This window comes from Branchiostoma belcheri, unplaced genomic scaffold (assembly GCF_001625305.1).
Source record: "Branchiostoma belcheri isolate BF01 breed outbred unplaced genomic scaffold, Haploidv18h27 scaffold10, whole genome shotgun sequence".
Lineage (NCBI taxonomy): Eukaryota > Metazoa > Chordata > Leptocardii > Amphioxiformes > Branchiostomatidae > Branchiostoma > Branchiostoma belcheri.
Window position 1 is genome coordinate 4,428,367 of NW_017802380.1, and position 17,699 is coordinate 4,446,065.

At 42.5% G+C, this 17,699-nt stretch overlaps 2 protein-coding genes across 2 annotated transcripts in view; one reads left to right on the forward strand and one right to left on the reverse strand.

Annotated features, from left to right (window-relative positions):
• The window catches only part of LOC109470173 (interleukin-17 receptor D-like), a 14,971-nt gene extending 2,727 nt beyond the window's left edge, over window positions 1-12,244 (forward strand). Inside the window, exons 2-14 of the mRNA XM_019768963.1 lie at window positions 3,891-3,945; window positions 5,494-5,637; window positions 5,991-6,109; window positions 7,170-7,308; window positions 7,438-7,482; window positions 7,717-7,898; window positions 8,038-8,179; window positions 8,400-8,522; window positions 8,708-8,851; window positions 9,096-9,190; window positions 9,309-9,460; window positions 9,685-9,967; window positions 10,159-12,244. Of these exons, the coding sequence (XP_019624522.1) occupies window positions 3,891-3,945; window positions 5,494-5,637; window positions 5,991-6,109; window positions 7,170-7,308; window positions 7,438-7,482; window positions 7,717-7,898; window positions 8,038-8,179; window positions 8,400-8,522; window positions 8,708-8,851; window positions 9,096-9,190; window positions 9,309-9,460; window positions 9,685-9,967; window positions 10,159-10,923 (2,388 nt within the window). The 3' untranslated portion in view covers window positions 10,924-12,244. The remainder of the gene's footprint in view (window positions 1-3,890; window positions 3,946-5,493; window positions 5,638-5,990; window positions 6,110-7,169; window positions 7,309-7,437; window positions 7,483-7,716; window positions 7,899-8,037; window positions 8,180-8,399; window positions 8,523-8,707; window positions 8,852-9,095; window positions 9,191-9,308; window positions 9,461-9,684; window positions 9,968-10,158) is intronic.
• A 1,413-nt stretch (window positions 12,245-13,657) lies between these two features.
• LOC109469217 overlaps window positions 13,658-17,699 on the reverse strand; it is a 10,405-nt gene continuing 6,363 nt past the window's right edge. Inside the window, exons 12-17 of the mRNA XM_019767674.1 lie at window positions 17,415-17,471; window positions 17,002-17,129; window positions 16,532-16,700; window positions 16,176-16,385; window positions 14,827-15,778; window positions 13,658-14,270 (exon numbers count right to left, since the gene is read on the reverse strand). Of these exons, the coding sequence (XP_019623233.1) occupies window positions 14,880-15,778; window positions 16,176-16,385; window positions 16,532-16,700; window positions 17,002-17,129; window positions 17,415-17,471 (1,463 nt within the window). The 3' untranslated portion in view covers window positions 13,658-14,270; window positions 14,827-14,879. The remainder of the gene's footprint in view (window positions 14,271-14,826; window positions 15,779-16,175; window positions 16,386-16,531; window positions 16,701-17,001; window positions 17,130-17,414; window positions 17,472-17,699) is intronic.

Consider the following 17,699-nt stretch of genomic DNA (forward strand, 5'->3'; position numbering starts at 1 on the left):
TTTTTTTCAATGGCCCCTCCCCCCACCCCAAAAAATTTTTCGGTGGCCCTCCCCCCCATTTTTCCAGTCCATGTCTCTTTCTCCCTCCGTAAATTCCCGAATGAAGTACGCATCTCGATTAAAGTACGCACCCCCGACTTGGGGCTGGTGGGAGACAAATATTCCCGTCTGAAACGTAAAATGGAAAAACTCGAATTAAGTACGCACCCCTTCTACGCACGGCCGGTACCACAGTGAACATGTAGTATGTATGTCTTAAAGACAGTTCGTCGTTCCAAACAAATTTGAAATGGTTAAAAACTAGATTTACGCCGTGTACTACGTGATTCTATGGTAACGTAGCGGGAAACGTTTCAAGTTCGGCCTTGTTTTCACCGCCGGCCGCAGCCGACTTCCGTCACCACCGCATCGAAAGGTAAGGCAAGTGCGGCGAAACGCACAGATTTGGATCCAGCTTTGGAGTGTTGGTGATCAAGCAAGCAAATTATGGTCAATAACGATTCGTGAAAAAAGACAATATTTCAATATTGATTATGTCGGTAACGGGGGGGGGGGTAGTTGAATGTTAATGTACAAGTACGTAGCTTTAATATTTTTTAATACGAAATGCGCCGAACATTTCTTTAATAGCGCCCGCGCGATCGACCCAAGGAGAGCAACAATCATACAGGCGGAGAACTGGGCGGAGTATTTGGGCGTAGAGGTGCTATCGAATTTAAAATTTGACACCGAAACCAATTAACACAACAACAAAAGACTACTGGGATCAATGGGACTTGCGATTCCGAACAGGAGAAAGTGACAAGTTTGACTGCGTTTCAAGTAATCTCTCGTTATGTGATAGATGTTTTTGTCACAAAATCAAAGGAATAAACACATGTATTAATTTGTACTCAGTAAAACTGATAAGTAAAGTCTGTTCAGAGGAAGGAAAGACTTCCTTCTCGGGGTCCATGTTCTGGAAAGCTGTCCTCAGCGCTGCGCATGCCACGGCCCTCTCTGTGTTCTTCAGCTGTAGGTGTAACACCCCACCCACCGGCCGGGCGGTAAGATTTCATCAAAGACTAACACTGTTACATTTTAAGTTAACTCCGCCCCTATCATTGTAGCTTGCCGAACAGTCGAGTAGGAGTATATCTAGCTGGAATTTTCACGTCGTACTGGCTGGTGTAGCCCGCTACAAAGTAATTTCCTGTGGCATTTTTCAAGATTTAAAAATAGTTGTGATCACGAAGTGAAACATGGTTAACAATTTCTGAACCTTTGAAACCGGTGTTGAAACGACATGGGCATAATCTTTGTTGAAGATTCCTGAGTTGAACTCAAGCCGGACGTGTATTTGAAATGGTGACCATCAGTCGAGGCACAACTGTTATGTTATCACATGTTACGTTACGACGATCAAGAACGTTCACGGCTTGCGGACCATTTCAAGTATTACCACTCACAAACCCTACAATTGTATGTGTACTTACGGGAGGTTATATTTTTGCCGGGGTTCTACTGAGATCGGCGCCGGCTAGCTGGGGAACGATCCTGTCGGCATGACAAAGCGCCGGGCGTCATTGCCAGAGACCTACATTTTCTTACCGTGGGTGACTTGACTTCTTCTTTTTACCGCAACTTGGTGTCAATATCGACGATAGTCACAGGAAATATGTTCATTTATTGAAGTTTAACTTCATTTCCACTCGTCAATATTCTTATCTAAACATGCTATAGACGATCGATGTTCCAAGCTCCCCGTGCCGGTGTTCCGCTATATTTCTGGGTTGTCCACGGATTTGTCGGCGGAAAACTCAAATAAAGTACGCACCGCGACTTTGGCGACGGCCCGAGACACTTCTGGGATTTTGAAAAATGTAAAAAGTGCGTACTATATTCGGGAATTTACGGCGTATTTCTTGTAATTCGGTACTACGCGACGCCATATTTTACAAAAGTTTTTCGGTGGCCCTCCCCCCCAGGCCGATTTTTTTTCGATGGCCCTCCCCCCGGCTCAAATTTTTTTTCCATGGCCCCTCCCCCCCAGGCCTAAAATTTTTTTCAATGGCCCCTCCCCCCCAGTGCACCAGCCCTCCCCCCCCGGTAAATATCGTACAGTCCCTTACCACAGTGCTGTACATAATGTACACTGTACCCTTCCTGCACTTATCTGTTGTGTACTAAGTATTTATTTTACCAGTAATAGTAATACATACACTGGTCTGAGAAGCAAGTAAAACTAAAAGCTAACTTGGAAGTGACACAGCTGTAAGTCTGCATGAGGGTGCTTAAAGGATTATGAAGTTCAACATGATTCTGTAGGCGTTACCAAGAAAAGCGGTAAATGTACATCTGTGCGGCATAAAACCCCTTCCTGCTCTTATCGTTGACATCAGTGGAAACAGGATGGCAAACAGGATGGGCGACCAGACTTGTCACCCTAACCTTTCATCGACCCCACAAAATATACACATTTGTTTCAAACATGAAGCCTGATCAACAACAGGTTTCTGCAGTGGTCCTATATATATATTTATGGGATATTAAAGGCTTTTCTGTTACTCGGTTAGAGACCTTGACCATCATTTACTTTCTTCATGCAATCTCTAATCAATATTCTGACATTGAGTCAAATTTTGCTGATTAATAGCACATTTACCCTGTTCCAACCACCTATAGCTTCAGAAATACAGTATGGTATTATAATTTAATGATACAATCAATAATTCATACAGTTAATCCATGAATCACCATGATTGTACCAGTCACTACCAGCCCATCATGCTCAATCATCCCATTACCCCCTCTTTCTCCAAAACTTGCTGTAAAGCTACCCTAAGAAATGCTAATGATACTTGTACAAATGTGTGCTCTTGTTATTCTATCAATACCATACACCACAGTGCCTTTTTGCACTTGATGTACATGTATGTAATACCGAATGATTTCATACTTTTAGTTTTAGTACAGTTAATTCAGTAAACACTAACCATTGGCCACCTACAGTGTGGATATTGTTATCAACATCAGTATACATGTATCTTCTGGCAGGCTTGCTTCAGTACTGTTGAGTACCATTGCCACCCACATGTATTTATAGTGAAGTATGATGTGATGGATGGTTGTGGCAGGCAGCCAGTTACCTGATAAGGCTGTAGCCACTGTATTACACTAACCCAGGCTCAATAGTCCCTCTGGGACATTTAAGGTCTGAAAATCAATCTCCTGGGTGATCTAGTGACCAAAACTGGATTTGTGTGACCCTTGAAGAAGAAGACACAAATTGTTAAAGGGATTTATTCATGAAATTTTATCTCAGCCGCTGCAACCTGTAGTCAAAAGGGTATGACAAAGAGATGAACTATCCTTGAAAATCTAAAATACGTGTAATACTTTGTACTCAAGATAACCACTAGCATATTTTTCTTGTAAATTATACATGTACTGTTATCTTATATAAATTATACTTGGGAGGCAGCCTGTGTTATGTTTGGAGTTGGGAAGCTTCTTAACGAAAAACAAGAATGGTGGGACCTGAGCCAACTGGCCAGAGGGTTACTGGATGTGGAGTGTAGCCAGATTGGACTAAAATTCACAGTGACTGTTAGTATTAAGATGGAACTCTATGCTGACTAGTGACTAGTGGTGTTGATGCATCATTAAAAGAAAGAATGGAACACTGTTGAGTTAGCTGATAAAACATTTATAACATCAAGTTTATTATTATTATGAAAAGCATAATGCCGTGTTATTATTTATTCATGACAAGTTTCAGCTTGAACTCCATGAAAAGTGCCTACATGTATTGCAGCTGTAGCAAAAACACAAGTATGAAAACAATCAGGTTATCACTACAAATTGTTATTAATGTTTGCTTTTTGTTTTTTTCTTCAATTTTCTGACAGGTCGACTGCAATGCTTGGTGTCACAGTAGAGTTAGAAGAGACCTTAAAGTCATAGGTAAGTGTTTTATGTCCATGATTGTGATCTCTATTTTTTGCTAAATTAAGCCTTTCTTATGGTTATTTCATGTCTCTATGAACTTAAGCATTTGGTCACGACTCGAATGCAACTGTTTGCATGACGTTGTACAAGTGACTCACTTCCCTGAGTTCTAGGAAAGAAGCTTTTGAAAGTTCTAGGAAAGAACCTTGAACTTTGGCCATGAGTCAAATGCTACCTAGCTGGGCGACATATTCAAGTGAATAACACAATATTACAAAAACAAACTTCCCCAAGTTTTATGAGAAGTTTTTGTAAAGCCCATTTAGCAAACACTGTGTTGCTAAGGTTGTGAAGAATTTTAGAACCTTCCATTGTTACCATGAATTGTAAGCATGATTTGATTTCTGTAATTAGTGTTGGACTGGTGGAAATCAGTATTGTGGTAATTTACCATTATATTATTGACTACCTTTAGGCATACCCTAGATACTGGTGAACCAAAATGTACCCAGTATATGTAGTAATGTAGCAGAGTCAGTACACCGATACTACTGGTAAATGTCTATCTAGTTCCTAGAAGAGGGAGAAAGGACTGCTATTAATTGATAAGACTAAAATTGCTTTGCCAGGCAGTTTCCCTACTTTTCTGATTTCCACTGGTCCAACCCTAAACAGGACATGCGTGATCCTGTAAATGTAGTTTTAACTTCTGTTTAGGTCGTAAACACACAGCACAAAAGGTAAAACAGAAGTACAAACTTGTTGGTCTACACTGTTTACTTTATCACCAAGGCAAACATGGCTTGTACACCCTGGGAGACAGTGACAAATGGATATGTCACTAGATGGAATAGTCCAACCTGTACTAGTGATCACCTCCGCATAACTGGTACAACGGACCCTAGTATCTTAAGTAGTCCTGTCTATAGTGGCAACCTGTCTGCTGTGACCATTGAGTCCCTTGAGTAATTGTTTAAGAGAAGTTTAACTATATATCATAGCATATACATTTCAGTGGACTCACAGGAATACATTCAGTTGATTAATTAACTATAGCTACTGCCATAGCCCATAGATTTGAAGTACATGTATAAAAAAATACCATTCTGCTATGGTATGCATAATCTGTTTATACAAGATTGTGTGAAATGTTTTGTTCAGTATTAACACATACATGTTTGTCTGGCACTCTTATTGTGAGTCAGTGGGCATGCAAAACTAATAGATGTTCTGTCGAATCCATTAACTTGCCTTCTTGCTTCAGAGAAACTGCACAATACAAAATGTCATGTTGCTCTGTTAGACATCCACAAAGAATATGCTAAAACAGTGACATGAGTCACACTTCTAAAATGCAAAATAGACTGACCAAAAGTAAAGGATAGCAACCATCAACTGAAATAGTTGAATTTCAGTTGATGATGTTTACATAAATTATCTAAATCCTGATTCTCCCAGCTTTCACTTCAAATAGTTTCCATCAAGCATCCAGATGGATTGGGGATGTTGTTGGGAGCTTGATTCAATCAGGCTACAACTGACCTATCACCTCCCACCTTTCAGAATGTGTGTCGCTGCTGGTAGGAAACCTAGTGGAGACTGAGAGTGCCGAGATAGGCAGGCCAGAGGAGCTGCAGGTCACTCACAAGTCACTAGAGGGCCACCAGACAGACGGGGTCAGAATTACCTGGAAACCAAGCAATCTAGGTAGGTGACATCATGATCAGTTAACCTTTACACCTTTCCCCTTTTCAGAGATCAAATATTCTTTGTACTGATTAAAAAGGTGTAAGAAAATTTCCCCAGTATTTCAATATGAGTGATTGCCATGACGTCATGACCAGCGAGTGGTAGTCAAAAAGCAGGTGACAATTGGGTGATCTGCCTACCAGTAATTTGCATGTATATGATGTAAGCAAACACAGTGATCGCTCGTATTGAACCAGTGTGTACTGTACACAGTGGCTGTCCTTTTTGTCATAGCAGACCTGGGTTTGTAGCTTAAGTGGATCGAGATTTACAGTACTACATGTACTTATGCCCATGTTCCATCTCTGCAGGAATAGCGTACCTGCAGGGCTTCCAGCTGACTCTGCAGGGCCGACGGGGTGACTTCAGCCGTAGCAGGTGCGTGCAGCTGCACCTGACACAGGAGAACCTCACCTCACAACAGAAACTGGTACGCACTCATGTTTTGTCATGTCGTGTGATGCAAAATATCAACAGTCATCTCAGGATATCTAAGATTAAGATACCACAAGAACAGATCTTATCAATGTATAACCCATACTGGATTATATGAATTGACACGGCCTTACTTAGACACTACTGGAATTGACTTTGTAGTTCAGTGACCAGGTTATCCTCTTCAATGGGTCGTTAAGAAAATCTTGGTAAAAGATTTCAGTCAAAAGGATAACTAAGTACTAGACATTTTGTTAACGATTTTCTCTGTATTAGGTTTTAGTAACTAACTAGAAAGGCCGACATTTGCTTTGGAGCAAATACAGCAATGGCTTCACCACATTTTACGACATGGCAGGGAAAGAATGAGAAACACAAGGGAAAACAATGCTTTACATTGATATAACTATAGTATGAAGTAACATACAACTAAGACTACAACAGTTGGATAGCTATTCCCTACATTATTGGTTAGGATTTTTAATTGCATAATGCAAACTGTTGATTTTCAAGAAAAAAAGAAGTGTTCATGCCCCGCATTCCAATGCTGGAGCAGGAAAGCTTGAAATACCTACCAAAATACTTGAATACAGACATACTGTCAGTATGGAATGGATCTGAGCAGGTATTAATTAAGTTAAGCCTGTTAAATTCCAACAGCCAATCAGCAAGGAGAATAGAGGAAAGCTGCATACCTATTGGTTGATGCCCTGCATTCCATTGTGATGACTCATGCCCAAATGTGGTAACACTGCACACTAACTCAGTAATACATTTGCTATAACACAGCCAAAAAAACTCAAATAAAACCATTCTAAAAGCCTGTATCACAAAAATTTAAAAACGCCTAGGGGTATTTGCCCACTGTACCTCCATACCAAATTTCAGGACCTTAGGCCCTAAAATGAAGAAGCTGAATCCATTTAAAAAATGGCAGGAGAAGAAGAAGGAGAAGGAGAAGGAGAAGAAACATCAGAAAAAGCAATATGGGTTCACCACCACTTCGTGGTGTGGTGAACCCATAATAATTAACCTTAGCATATTTGAATCCACAGATGGAAGAGTATCACTATGATGGTTTCCAGAACCTGGTTTTGGAGGCCGAGTACCTGGTAGCAGTACAGCCACTCCCCCTACCTAAGGTTTCAGAACTGCAGCAAGACAGAGTCTCTACATTTACTTTCCATGCTAGAGGTAAGCTGTATAGACATGTCAAGAATGTGATATATTTTATTGCTTGGAAGAAATGTCATCTTAGAAATTTGGAAAATTCAACTGTGTGTATTTTATCCTGATGTATATTTTGAATGTTTTCCTTTTCAGAATGTGACTCCTTGTTGAACAAGTCCCTTCAAGAATGCATGGAGGGTAAGTAGGAAACCACAATGTTATAGCATCCTTGGTCTGTGGTCAGGTTTACTCTAATTAGGGTTCAAATTATGCCCTAGTGTTCTGAACCTGATGTGCATGTGAGCGATAGAGGTTGCAGTGCAGGTGATGTAAACTTTTGTGTTCAAGGAGAGCCACACCTTGAGCATATTGAAGAACACTTATATATTTTTTCACCCTCTTCACTGACCTACTTGTTCTAACCTTCCACAGAATGGCTGCCTCGGACAGTCAAGGTCAACGCTAGCTATTCCTCAGCTAAGGTGATCTTTGACCTCGCGCCCGAGCGGTACAAGTTTGGCAGCTACATCGTGCACTTTGGACGGCCTCCACACAACTACCTGGAACTGGCTACCTGGGAACCACAGAACACAACTTCCTATGTGGTAGAACAGGTAGGGCAGGACAAATATATTCTATTCTAACATGGATTTATAATTTACTTTAAAAAGTTATCGAATATTTAATTGCATCCATGTATCAGGATTCTACTTGGAAAGGTGAACCGCTGGTGTTGTTTTTCTTGCCTTGCAGCCTTTTGATGCTAACGCCACTTTGCTGACCTATAACCTGGACAACCTGGAGCCCAGTGCACCCTACACCGTCCAGGTGTCCTCTAACCAGCAGGGTGCACCCAGGTCAACTCCTGTGGTCTTCTCTGTACAACACAAACCTGGTCAGTAGCAGTGTTTGCAGGTTGTGAGAGAAAAGCATTTGGCAATTTTGTATTTTCTTTTCCTCATACATTGATTCATTGTTTATGCATGTTTAACTGTCCAAGTAGTTTTATACAAACTGCAGTTTCACCTGTTTGATGCCAGTATTAGGCTATAAACCATAAGTATTTTCCAGAAAGGTCTTCTTTATCATTTAATTATTGCTTGTCATTGTTCCAGACCCACGTGGACCAACCCTGTCCACCCCAGTGATAGTGGCCATGGCCTGCCTGGGTGTACTGGGTCTCTGGGCCTTTGCTGGACTTGCTGCTGTACTGATCTACAGAAGATACAGAAGGAGAAGTGAGCATCTCATTCCTAGAGATTCTTTGAAGCTTACTGTATGTTTTCAGATACGCTACTCCATAAAATTGGAGGCTTAGATCCGTCAACGTTTAAGTGTCCTTTATCAGGTACAAAGTGTAATAGTACATGTATTTCTGTTATGAAGTGAAAATGTGATTCCGATACATCTGCCTTTCCAACAGAGAATGCATACAGGGAGTTTGAGGATGAGGAGGAGAGTCCGGGAGAGTCCATGGGCCTGGAAGGGGAGGAGGGGCAGCAGCAGGGAGGGATGAGAACTGCACAGAGGAACACTGTGGAGAAGAACAAGGATCTGCTGTCACCAGGTACATGTATATTGTTTTGCTGTAGTGTTTTTCCAGTCACTCATGTAACTTAGTGGCTGCCAGGTGTAATTTGGTGTGCTTAGCACTATCAGCTATCAGTACACCAAGAAAGCCTTACAAGCTTTTGTCTCAAGCATTTTTATTTCATGCTTGTCCAAAGAGAGGCACAGATTATTTAGGAAATTTCCTCAACTGTCAGCCATACATTTCAATGTGCATTGGGCATGTCTCTGTTCCCTTTCAGACTATGACTGCCCGAAAGTCCTGATCCTGTACTCCCCTGCAGACTGTGATGCACACACCAACACAGTCAACCAGTTTGCTTCCTTCCTACATGAGGTAAGTTGGAAAGAAACATAGACAAGATAGAAGTATTGATTGTGAAAAAAGTTGGCCGATTAGGAATCTAGGATGTTTTACACCATTTTTCGCTGAATTTTGATCCTCTCATCTCCAGTCTTGCCGGTGCCATGTGTTCCTGGACTCATGGTACGTGGGGGAGGGTGACCTGCATGTCCAGGCTGAGTGGACCATCAAACACCTGACAGACTGTGACTACGTCATCGTGGTCTGTTCCACTGGGCTCAAGTACCATCTGCAGAGACAAAGGTTAGACATACACATACACATGGAAAGGGAAAGGACTTTCATATGCTAGTGCTGCATGTAAAGTTCAGCAGCCTATTTGAGGCTGTCCTATAAATGCTTTGTCAAGATAGGTGGTACATAGATGAACAAGTAAAAGGCCACAAGTCAATCTGAAAGTGTCTTATAAATGCTTTTAAAATCAGACAGTCACTGCATCAGTGTATTTTTCACTTTCTAACCTGTAGACACAACAGCACAACTGCTGCCACCTCTGTGGACCCACAACCCAACGAGATGTTCCTGTACGCGGTTAACATGGCCGCGGAGAGGCTCCGCCACGACCGGGCCGTCGCAAACGGGCAGCCCTGTCGCTTCGTCACGGTTTATTTTGAGTACACGTACGAGAGCGACATCCCGGGGTCGCTGGAGCTGGCGCCCAAGTTCAAGGTGATGTCAGAGTTCCACCTGCTGTTCTGCCACCTGCATGGGCTGGAGGTCTCCTGTCACAAGTACAGCAGGCTCATCAAGGTGGGGAAATGTCTTGATTTGTGTGTGTTTCATCTTTCTTTTTTGTATATGACTTATGAGAACATGTTCCTAGTTATTACCTCCGTGAACAGAGGTATTGGCTTTTGATTGGCTTTTGATTTGATTTAAGATTGGACTATTTACCATTGTACACCATCTCAAATTAATTCCATTACCTCTAATCCAAACAGGACCTGGAACAGGAGGGGCACCTACAGACAGAGACAGGACAGTCCCTGGACTCCGCCATCAAGGCCACCAGGAAGTACTTCACCGACAATCCTGATTGGTTTGCCCAGAAATGTGCTGAGGGCGCGCAGAGGCTGGCAGGTCAGGGGTCAACCCCTCCAGGTCAAAGGTTGGAGAGCACCGTGCAAGGTGAGACACCAGTGGAAGTCAACACCCCGCAGACGATCGTCGACGTCCACAGCCACGAAATCCACAGAAACGGTAGCAAGAAAGTAGCAAACATCCCAAAAGACGGCACAGATGGAAACCCCGTCGTCATGGAGATGCAAACCTACCCAACACAGCCTCCCAAGAAGAAGACAGATGCTGAGCTGATAGAGGAAGAGGAGGACCAGGAACTGGTGGACTCGGAGCTGAACCTGGACGGCCTGGCCCGGCCGGCACAGAGGTGGCAGAACAAGCTGGCTCCCTCCTACCTCCACATGAGTCCAGACGACGCCCACATGTTCCCCCTGTCTGTGGCCACTCTCCCCGCACCCGTGCCCCTACTGAAGACTCACCCCGCCAGAACAGCCAGCCTGCCCCACAACTATCAGCTCCTGGGAGCGGCTCCAGGCCTGATGTCTGTGGAGCTGAAGCCCATTCCGGGCAGCAAGAGGCTGGGAGACAACAACTTCCTGTTCAGGCTAGACTCCGGGGTTGACCTGACGTACCACTCAGGGTCGAGCGGAGATGAAGCAAACACACCCACTGACACAACCTGTTGATGAGTGGCTCGGGTGACACTAGGTTAACTTCTTGGTTCTCAAATAGAAGAAATATTTGAAAAAAAAAAAGGATTCTATTGTGATTGTTTGCACCGTGGTACACAGATCAGAACATGAATATCGTTAGGCTCAAGTCTCCTTTCGTCTTGGGGTCCTTTTTGCTCTAAAATAAATGAGAACCAAGGAAATAAATTGGTGTGGTCTAATGCTCAATTGCTGGTGTTGAACTTGTCAAAGAGCCATCACTAACATTTTTACTGCAGGTCTTCTGATACCAAGTATTTATTTATTATAGGGAAAGTTTAACACCTTACTTTACCGCTCCAGAATATGAAAAATCCTTAGATAAATCCTCTGGTAATCAGACATCTATTGGAAGGAAAAAAAATGCAACATACTAACTGAGCTGAGCTGAGCTGAGCTTGAGGTCTATCAAAACACTTAGGTAGCCAGGAGAGGATTCTTAATTCAAACTCAACGATTCAAATAATGCACGATACCATTGCAGTGATAAGGTAGATTCAGAAATTCAGAACTTGGGCCTGCATCAGCTCATTATAACAAACATTTGCCATGTTGTTGGCCACAAAAAGAATGCAGCAAAGCTACAATAATGTATTTGGGAATTTTTAAATTATTCCAGCTTTGAACGCAGTACTAAATGTTTCAAGGGTCAGCAAATGAGGAAATGGATTTGACACATTCTATTGTATAAACCTGCCTTAAAGAGTGTGGGAAGGATAATCTGCTTCTAAGAAGCTGTAGAAATGAGTGTTCCATAAATAATTATGAGGCAAACATCATAACTAAGTGCTGCAACTTTCCTGGCACATATTTCTACACTTGTATATTCAAATGAAAGATTAATTGATAATGTGTGACAAAGTCAGAAAAGAATTTGTATAAATCACTTTGTAACATTCTGTAAGGGCTGTGGTGAAGACGGAGTGTTTATCACAATGCTATATAGTTATGTTATAAGAGTGCATTTTGTTCTCTTTGATTTGTATAACCTACCTGTTGTGTATAGTAATGCATCTACATGTACTTGTATACTACAATGTATGATATACATATTTTGGCTTCTGTACTTATCTCAAATTCCATAATTGTATATGAACATAATTTTGAAAGATTTGATGTTGCTATCATGTACATTTTCAATTTTGTTTTTGTAGTAAGATTATCTGGTGGCAAATGTTGTACAAGCTCTCTAATGAAAAAGAAAGAATCATGGTGTTCAGCTGGATTGTAACCCAGACCCCAAAAGTTTTAGGTGAATGTTGGGTCATCTCTGTATACAGGGGTGCTGCTATGATAGAAGTACAACAAAATGTATGTGTAAGTTAACAAACTAGTGTCCATTTCTTTTTATCACAAGCTGTTTCTTACTCCTCATGAAAGCAACTTTCATATTTCCTTTGTATGATTGACAAGTGGCTGGATCTACTACACAGATGGCACCTGTGTGGAACTGACTGGCAAATTAACAGTAATTTGCAGGTTTTTTTCTGGGTTGATGTAAATAACTTTACTTTCTAACTGGCTTTTCTGTATAATCATGAATAGTTACTCCAGTTGGGAAATGTGTATAGGAAATTGTAAGGTAACAGCACTCTGTTGTGACCTAATTTTGCATACAGTGAATCTTACATGCACTTTCTCTATTAAAACAAAGTATAGTATGTATAAAATTATGATTATGCACTTGATTATCATGAAAACCATTCCGTGCTGTATTTCATTATAAGGAAAGGCTACAATCTAGTTAGTTATGAAATAAGTAGGTATCTGCAAGTATTGTACACATTGTAGAATAAGAGGTTCCCCACTTTTCTTTTGTCTAACTAAAGATGGCATGTGTGCTGTCTGTCTCATGCCCAGGCTTGCTAATATGTGTAAAACTGTATATTGTGTAAGGGACAGAGTTGCTAACAGCAATCTTGTATTGTATGTGCTTATGCTGCTCTCCACTCTTCAATAAGTAGTCTTAGCTAACTAGTTATGGCTGTGTACCTTACAATGTAGTCTGCATCAGTCAAGTAAGATGATTCACTTCCTTCTACACGCCTGAAAATCATACTCTTTGAAAAGACTCCTCCAGGGCTGCTTACTATAGTTTTATTAGCTGATTAAGGTGAACTTTCCATCTTTATCTCGAGGTGTCACTTTGGAATGCCTGCTTACCTCCCCTGTTCTGCTGAAGATTTGTTAAGCCAAGACTCCTTACTGTACATTATGTACACTGACACTCTTGTGGCCTTACCTTTGTACTTAAAAATTGAATGTCATCTCATGTGGTCAAGAATATTTTCCCTTTCATCTGGTGACACTAAACACTAGTTGTAAGGAAGCTTGTTAACTGAACTAGTAGGTAGGAACAGTTACTAGGAAGTCCTTCTTTATGTCTAAAGGAAACCCTTTCATGCTGCCTTTGACTAAGCACTCTCCTCGTCTCCAAGATGCTCTATTTTTGTATTTGGAATAAAATGTGCTTTGTATCCAGGTTCATTGTGTCTGTGTGATTCCTGTGATGGTGGTGTTCTTGTGATGTTTGACTCAATATATTCCTGATTTAAGAGTTTTTTTCCTGCATGAGATGAATTTGCATGGCCATATGTATGGCTAATGCCTATCTTGTTGTGATACAATGTACTTGTATTTAGACAACTGAGTCACAGGCCTAGCTTCAAGTCATTTTATTCTATTATTGCACCAGATCATTATTCCACAGACAACCATTTGCTCAGAAATTTTTATTTGATGTAATATAGACATTATAGACAAACGGATAAACCAAGATTCGAATTTCCAACTGTTCTTTGGTACCAGAAATGAGCTCCACAAGACCCAAGACAAATACATTGCTTTTGAATCCACAAGAAGTTTCCCTCAAAGGAATGAACCACTCCATACCTTGAAAAAGTAAATACTGGACTTTAACTTGAATGTATAATTTTACCCCTAATACTTGCCCATATTTTATTCCCACACAAAGAATATATTCTCTGTATCCTTTTTAAAAGGAGAATTCCAACGTAAAGTCATTTTCGTCACAAAATAATAGATTGTATCTTTCCTACAATACCATAATTGACAATTGATGGATATATTATATATATATATTAAACAAGCTGCAGTTCTTGTATACTTCGTAAGCACAAAATGTATATATTTACTGTATATTTACTGGACATTTGTTTTCCACCTTTTCATATTCATATTTCGTCTGTCAGGAACATCTTAAGAATAAACATGTACCACATTATCATATAGAATCACACATGTTTAGTATTAAGTATAATATTCAGCAGCATATGGCCCTTTTTCCTGAAACAAATGACCAACTTAAGCGACGGTCACAACCCGCCGTACGTGCTTCTGCGTGCTGTCTACGTGCAAAAACGTGGGCAAACGTAGGGGATCCGTGAGTGGTGAGTACCACCTCCGTACGGAATCCTACTATATATATATATACGGATTTGGGAGCACGCAGACACGCCGTAGAACGTTAAGTGCATGTAAAACTTTTTCTACGTGCGGTCTGCGGATTCACCACCCGTGCGTGCGAGTACGAGCGACGCGCGCGCTCCGTACGTGCCGTGCGGAAGAAGCACGTGTGAGTGCGGCCTCCTTACGGTAAAGTTGCAATCGCACAGAGATCGTACGTTGTAAGCACGTACAACTCACTTACCACTTGCTCAACGTACGATGCACGCAACCGCTCACGGCAAGTCTTGGCGTTCAGACCACACTCTGACACTTTGTGCAACCGTGCGAGTGACGTGCGAGTGACGTGCGTCGACGCCACTCCTTCTCCACGTTTTCAGAAAAAAAGTAGCAGACGTAGCCTCCCAAAAAACGTACGGAGAAAAAGCACGTACGGCGGGTTGTGACCGTCGCTTTAGCTAAGAATCAAAGCGAGCAAAGTCTAATTGACAAGGATGTTAACTGAACTAATATTCAGGCGGCATACTGTCCGACACGAGTTGATTGTGGCGCCTCAGCTCTTCCTCTATCTCTGCCATGAAGATCCCGCTGTCGAGCTGCTCATCGCTGTTATGATGCGATCCGTCTCTGTATGGGGAGGCGCCGGGCCGATATGCGTGTGCAGGAACGTTACCTGGCTCGACGTTGTACATGTAAGGTTGCTGGTCGTACGAAGGGCTGCGAACGTACATCGGATTTCCATAGATATTGCCAGGGCCATAGTGTTGGGCCATATTGGGATCCATAGTTGGCCATGGGCTGGTGTAGTAGTTAAATTGGGTGGCTGCCTCTGGATTGTTACCGTAAGAAGTCCCACCCTGCGCCGTAGCCCCATACTCAGGGTACTGTACTTGCGGTGCGGAGGCGGCTGATGCTGGTGATGGTCGTACCTGTGCTAAGGTACTGGTAGGTCCTTCCATGCTGGTTTCGCTGGCAGTGTGAATTCCGCTCTCAGGATCATCCTCTCTGTGCTCTCGTACAGTCTCTATAGTACCCGTGCCTGCTGCTGTCGGTTCAACCTTGCCCGTCACTACCGACACATCCTCTGGTGGACAAACTTCTACGCGGGAGTCATCCTGTTGTCCATCCACTGCGTTTGTAGCTCCATTACTAAGGAGAGGCTGTGCATCCCCCTCACCCTGTGCATCACCGACTGGAGGTGTGGAGTTTTCCGTCTCCACGCTACTCTCCGAGGGTGTTGGCAGCAGCGGTATTTCTTCTGGTGAAGCAGATGATGTAACAGCATCGATTACATCAGGGGCTGGACCGTCGTTTCTCTGGAACAGCCAGTCGGGCTTCTGGTCGCAGATTTTCTGCATCGCGTCTATCGCCTCGACCAGCTTCTGGCCCTCCTCCGTCTCCAAGCCTGTGAAACAATGTATGAAGCTTTCATCTTGCTCGTGGTTACGTTGGTATGAGATCAGTTATCATGAACATCCTTAAAGAGATGATAGAGCAACCCAGGCACGTTTTACAACACACGGAAAATGGCCCCGCCACAAATGAGAAAGAATGTTCTTTTTCCCAAGTCCTGAGACCGGAAAGTTTAACCATCACTTGCATGTATAGATCAAAACATATATATAGTCAAAACTATGATAAACAAGTTGTTGACATTTCAAACATCAAAAGTTCTCATCGTTCATCATGTCAACTTGTCTCTACTTGTGCTGTTGATTTTGTACATTAAATCGACGGCTTTCGAATATTGAAGCGACCAGCGTTAAACCCAAACGTTGAGCCAAAAACTGTTTGCTCCTGACCTGTAATAATGGCTGTTCCCCTGGGCCCTCTCCTCTCTATCCCCAGCAGGTGACAGAAGAGTTCCGGCATGTGCTTCATCAGCCGGTAGTGCGGCTGGGAGGCGCGCAGGACCCTGGGTACGTCTTCCGCCGACGAGTAGCTGAAGTAGGCGACCACGTACTTCTGCCGGGACCCGCTGCTCAGCGCGTCGTCTGAGTGGATACGTGAACCTGAAAATGGGTATAGATTAGTTTACTTTAGATTCATTTAGATTAGTTTGAAATTTGCACCCGTTTCATCTCAAAACTACGACATACGGCGATACATCGCGGAAAAAACATCGTAGACGCGATGGGGAGGGAAGGTTTTTCCCTACCTATCTCTTTGGCCCATGGCGTGAACATGTCCCCCAGGTATCCCTCCTGTAGCGGCGGGTCGTTCTTGCCTTCCATCTTGTGCCGCGCTCCACGGGAACAGATGACGATGACGAAATCGGCCTTGTCCATGTGCTCATAGACCCAGTCGGTTTTCCCCACACAACCGATCTGTGGATAGAAGGTAGGAATCTGTAGTATTAAGGGCCTAGACTTCAAGGAGCAATGTATTGGTTTCTTAGTAAGATGTTTCAGAAAGCATATCTATCTTCAAACAGTTACGAATCTATCCAGTTGTTTCCCTTTTATATCATGTAATGTTCTACCCGAATGTCTAACATTCGTCGACGTTTCTTGGTGTTGGATCGAGCTTAATCGTTAAGCTCAGTGCAGACTAGAAAAAAGACAGACATTTTAGTATCCAAGGAATCAAAGAATGACCTTTCTCCCATTTTGGGCCTCAACAACGTACCTGGTTGGTGCACCACATGTCCAAAATCACAGGGAAGCCCATCTTTTGCAGGAAGGTAGCACTGCATTCAACCACCCTGAAATGCTCCGGACAGTCATATGAATACAGCAGAAACAGTGTTGGTGTACCTGTGGTTGGGGGAGAACATCACCCATCGTTTTACTTAATCGGCTACATTCAAAATAAAACACAACAGATTGCATTCGCATCGCCATTCTAGTCTATTACGTAAGTGCTTAGAAGTGGTCCTTTTGCTTTGAAGTGAAGAAATTTTTCAAAATTTGCGACACAGTAGTGACACAAATTCTTGGGACTTCCTTTTGGCTGTTCAGTTCCGTGCGAAAAGTTCCTTTATACTATCAACATTCCTCGTGAGTTCTACATGACTACATACAGGGTTAATGTGAACTTACGTTCAGGACACACCGGCTCAGAACCCGACTCGCCTGGCCTCGGCAGCACAAAGATGTCTGTAAGAGAATCATGCCATAGGTGTTTTTTATGGATTATGTATTGCCCAAAGCTAATCTTGTTGCGAGACTATCCACATTGTAACCGGTATCACGACTTATAATTATAACTACCAAGAAGTTTGAAGTAAAGTTGCTAGGGGGTCAACTTTGGTCATTGATTTAGGCAAGGCATCTCCACAAGGAAATTTAACTTCATTGAAGCCATTTACAACTTTTACACAAGCA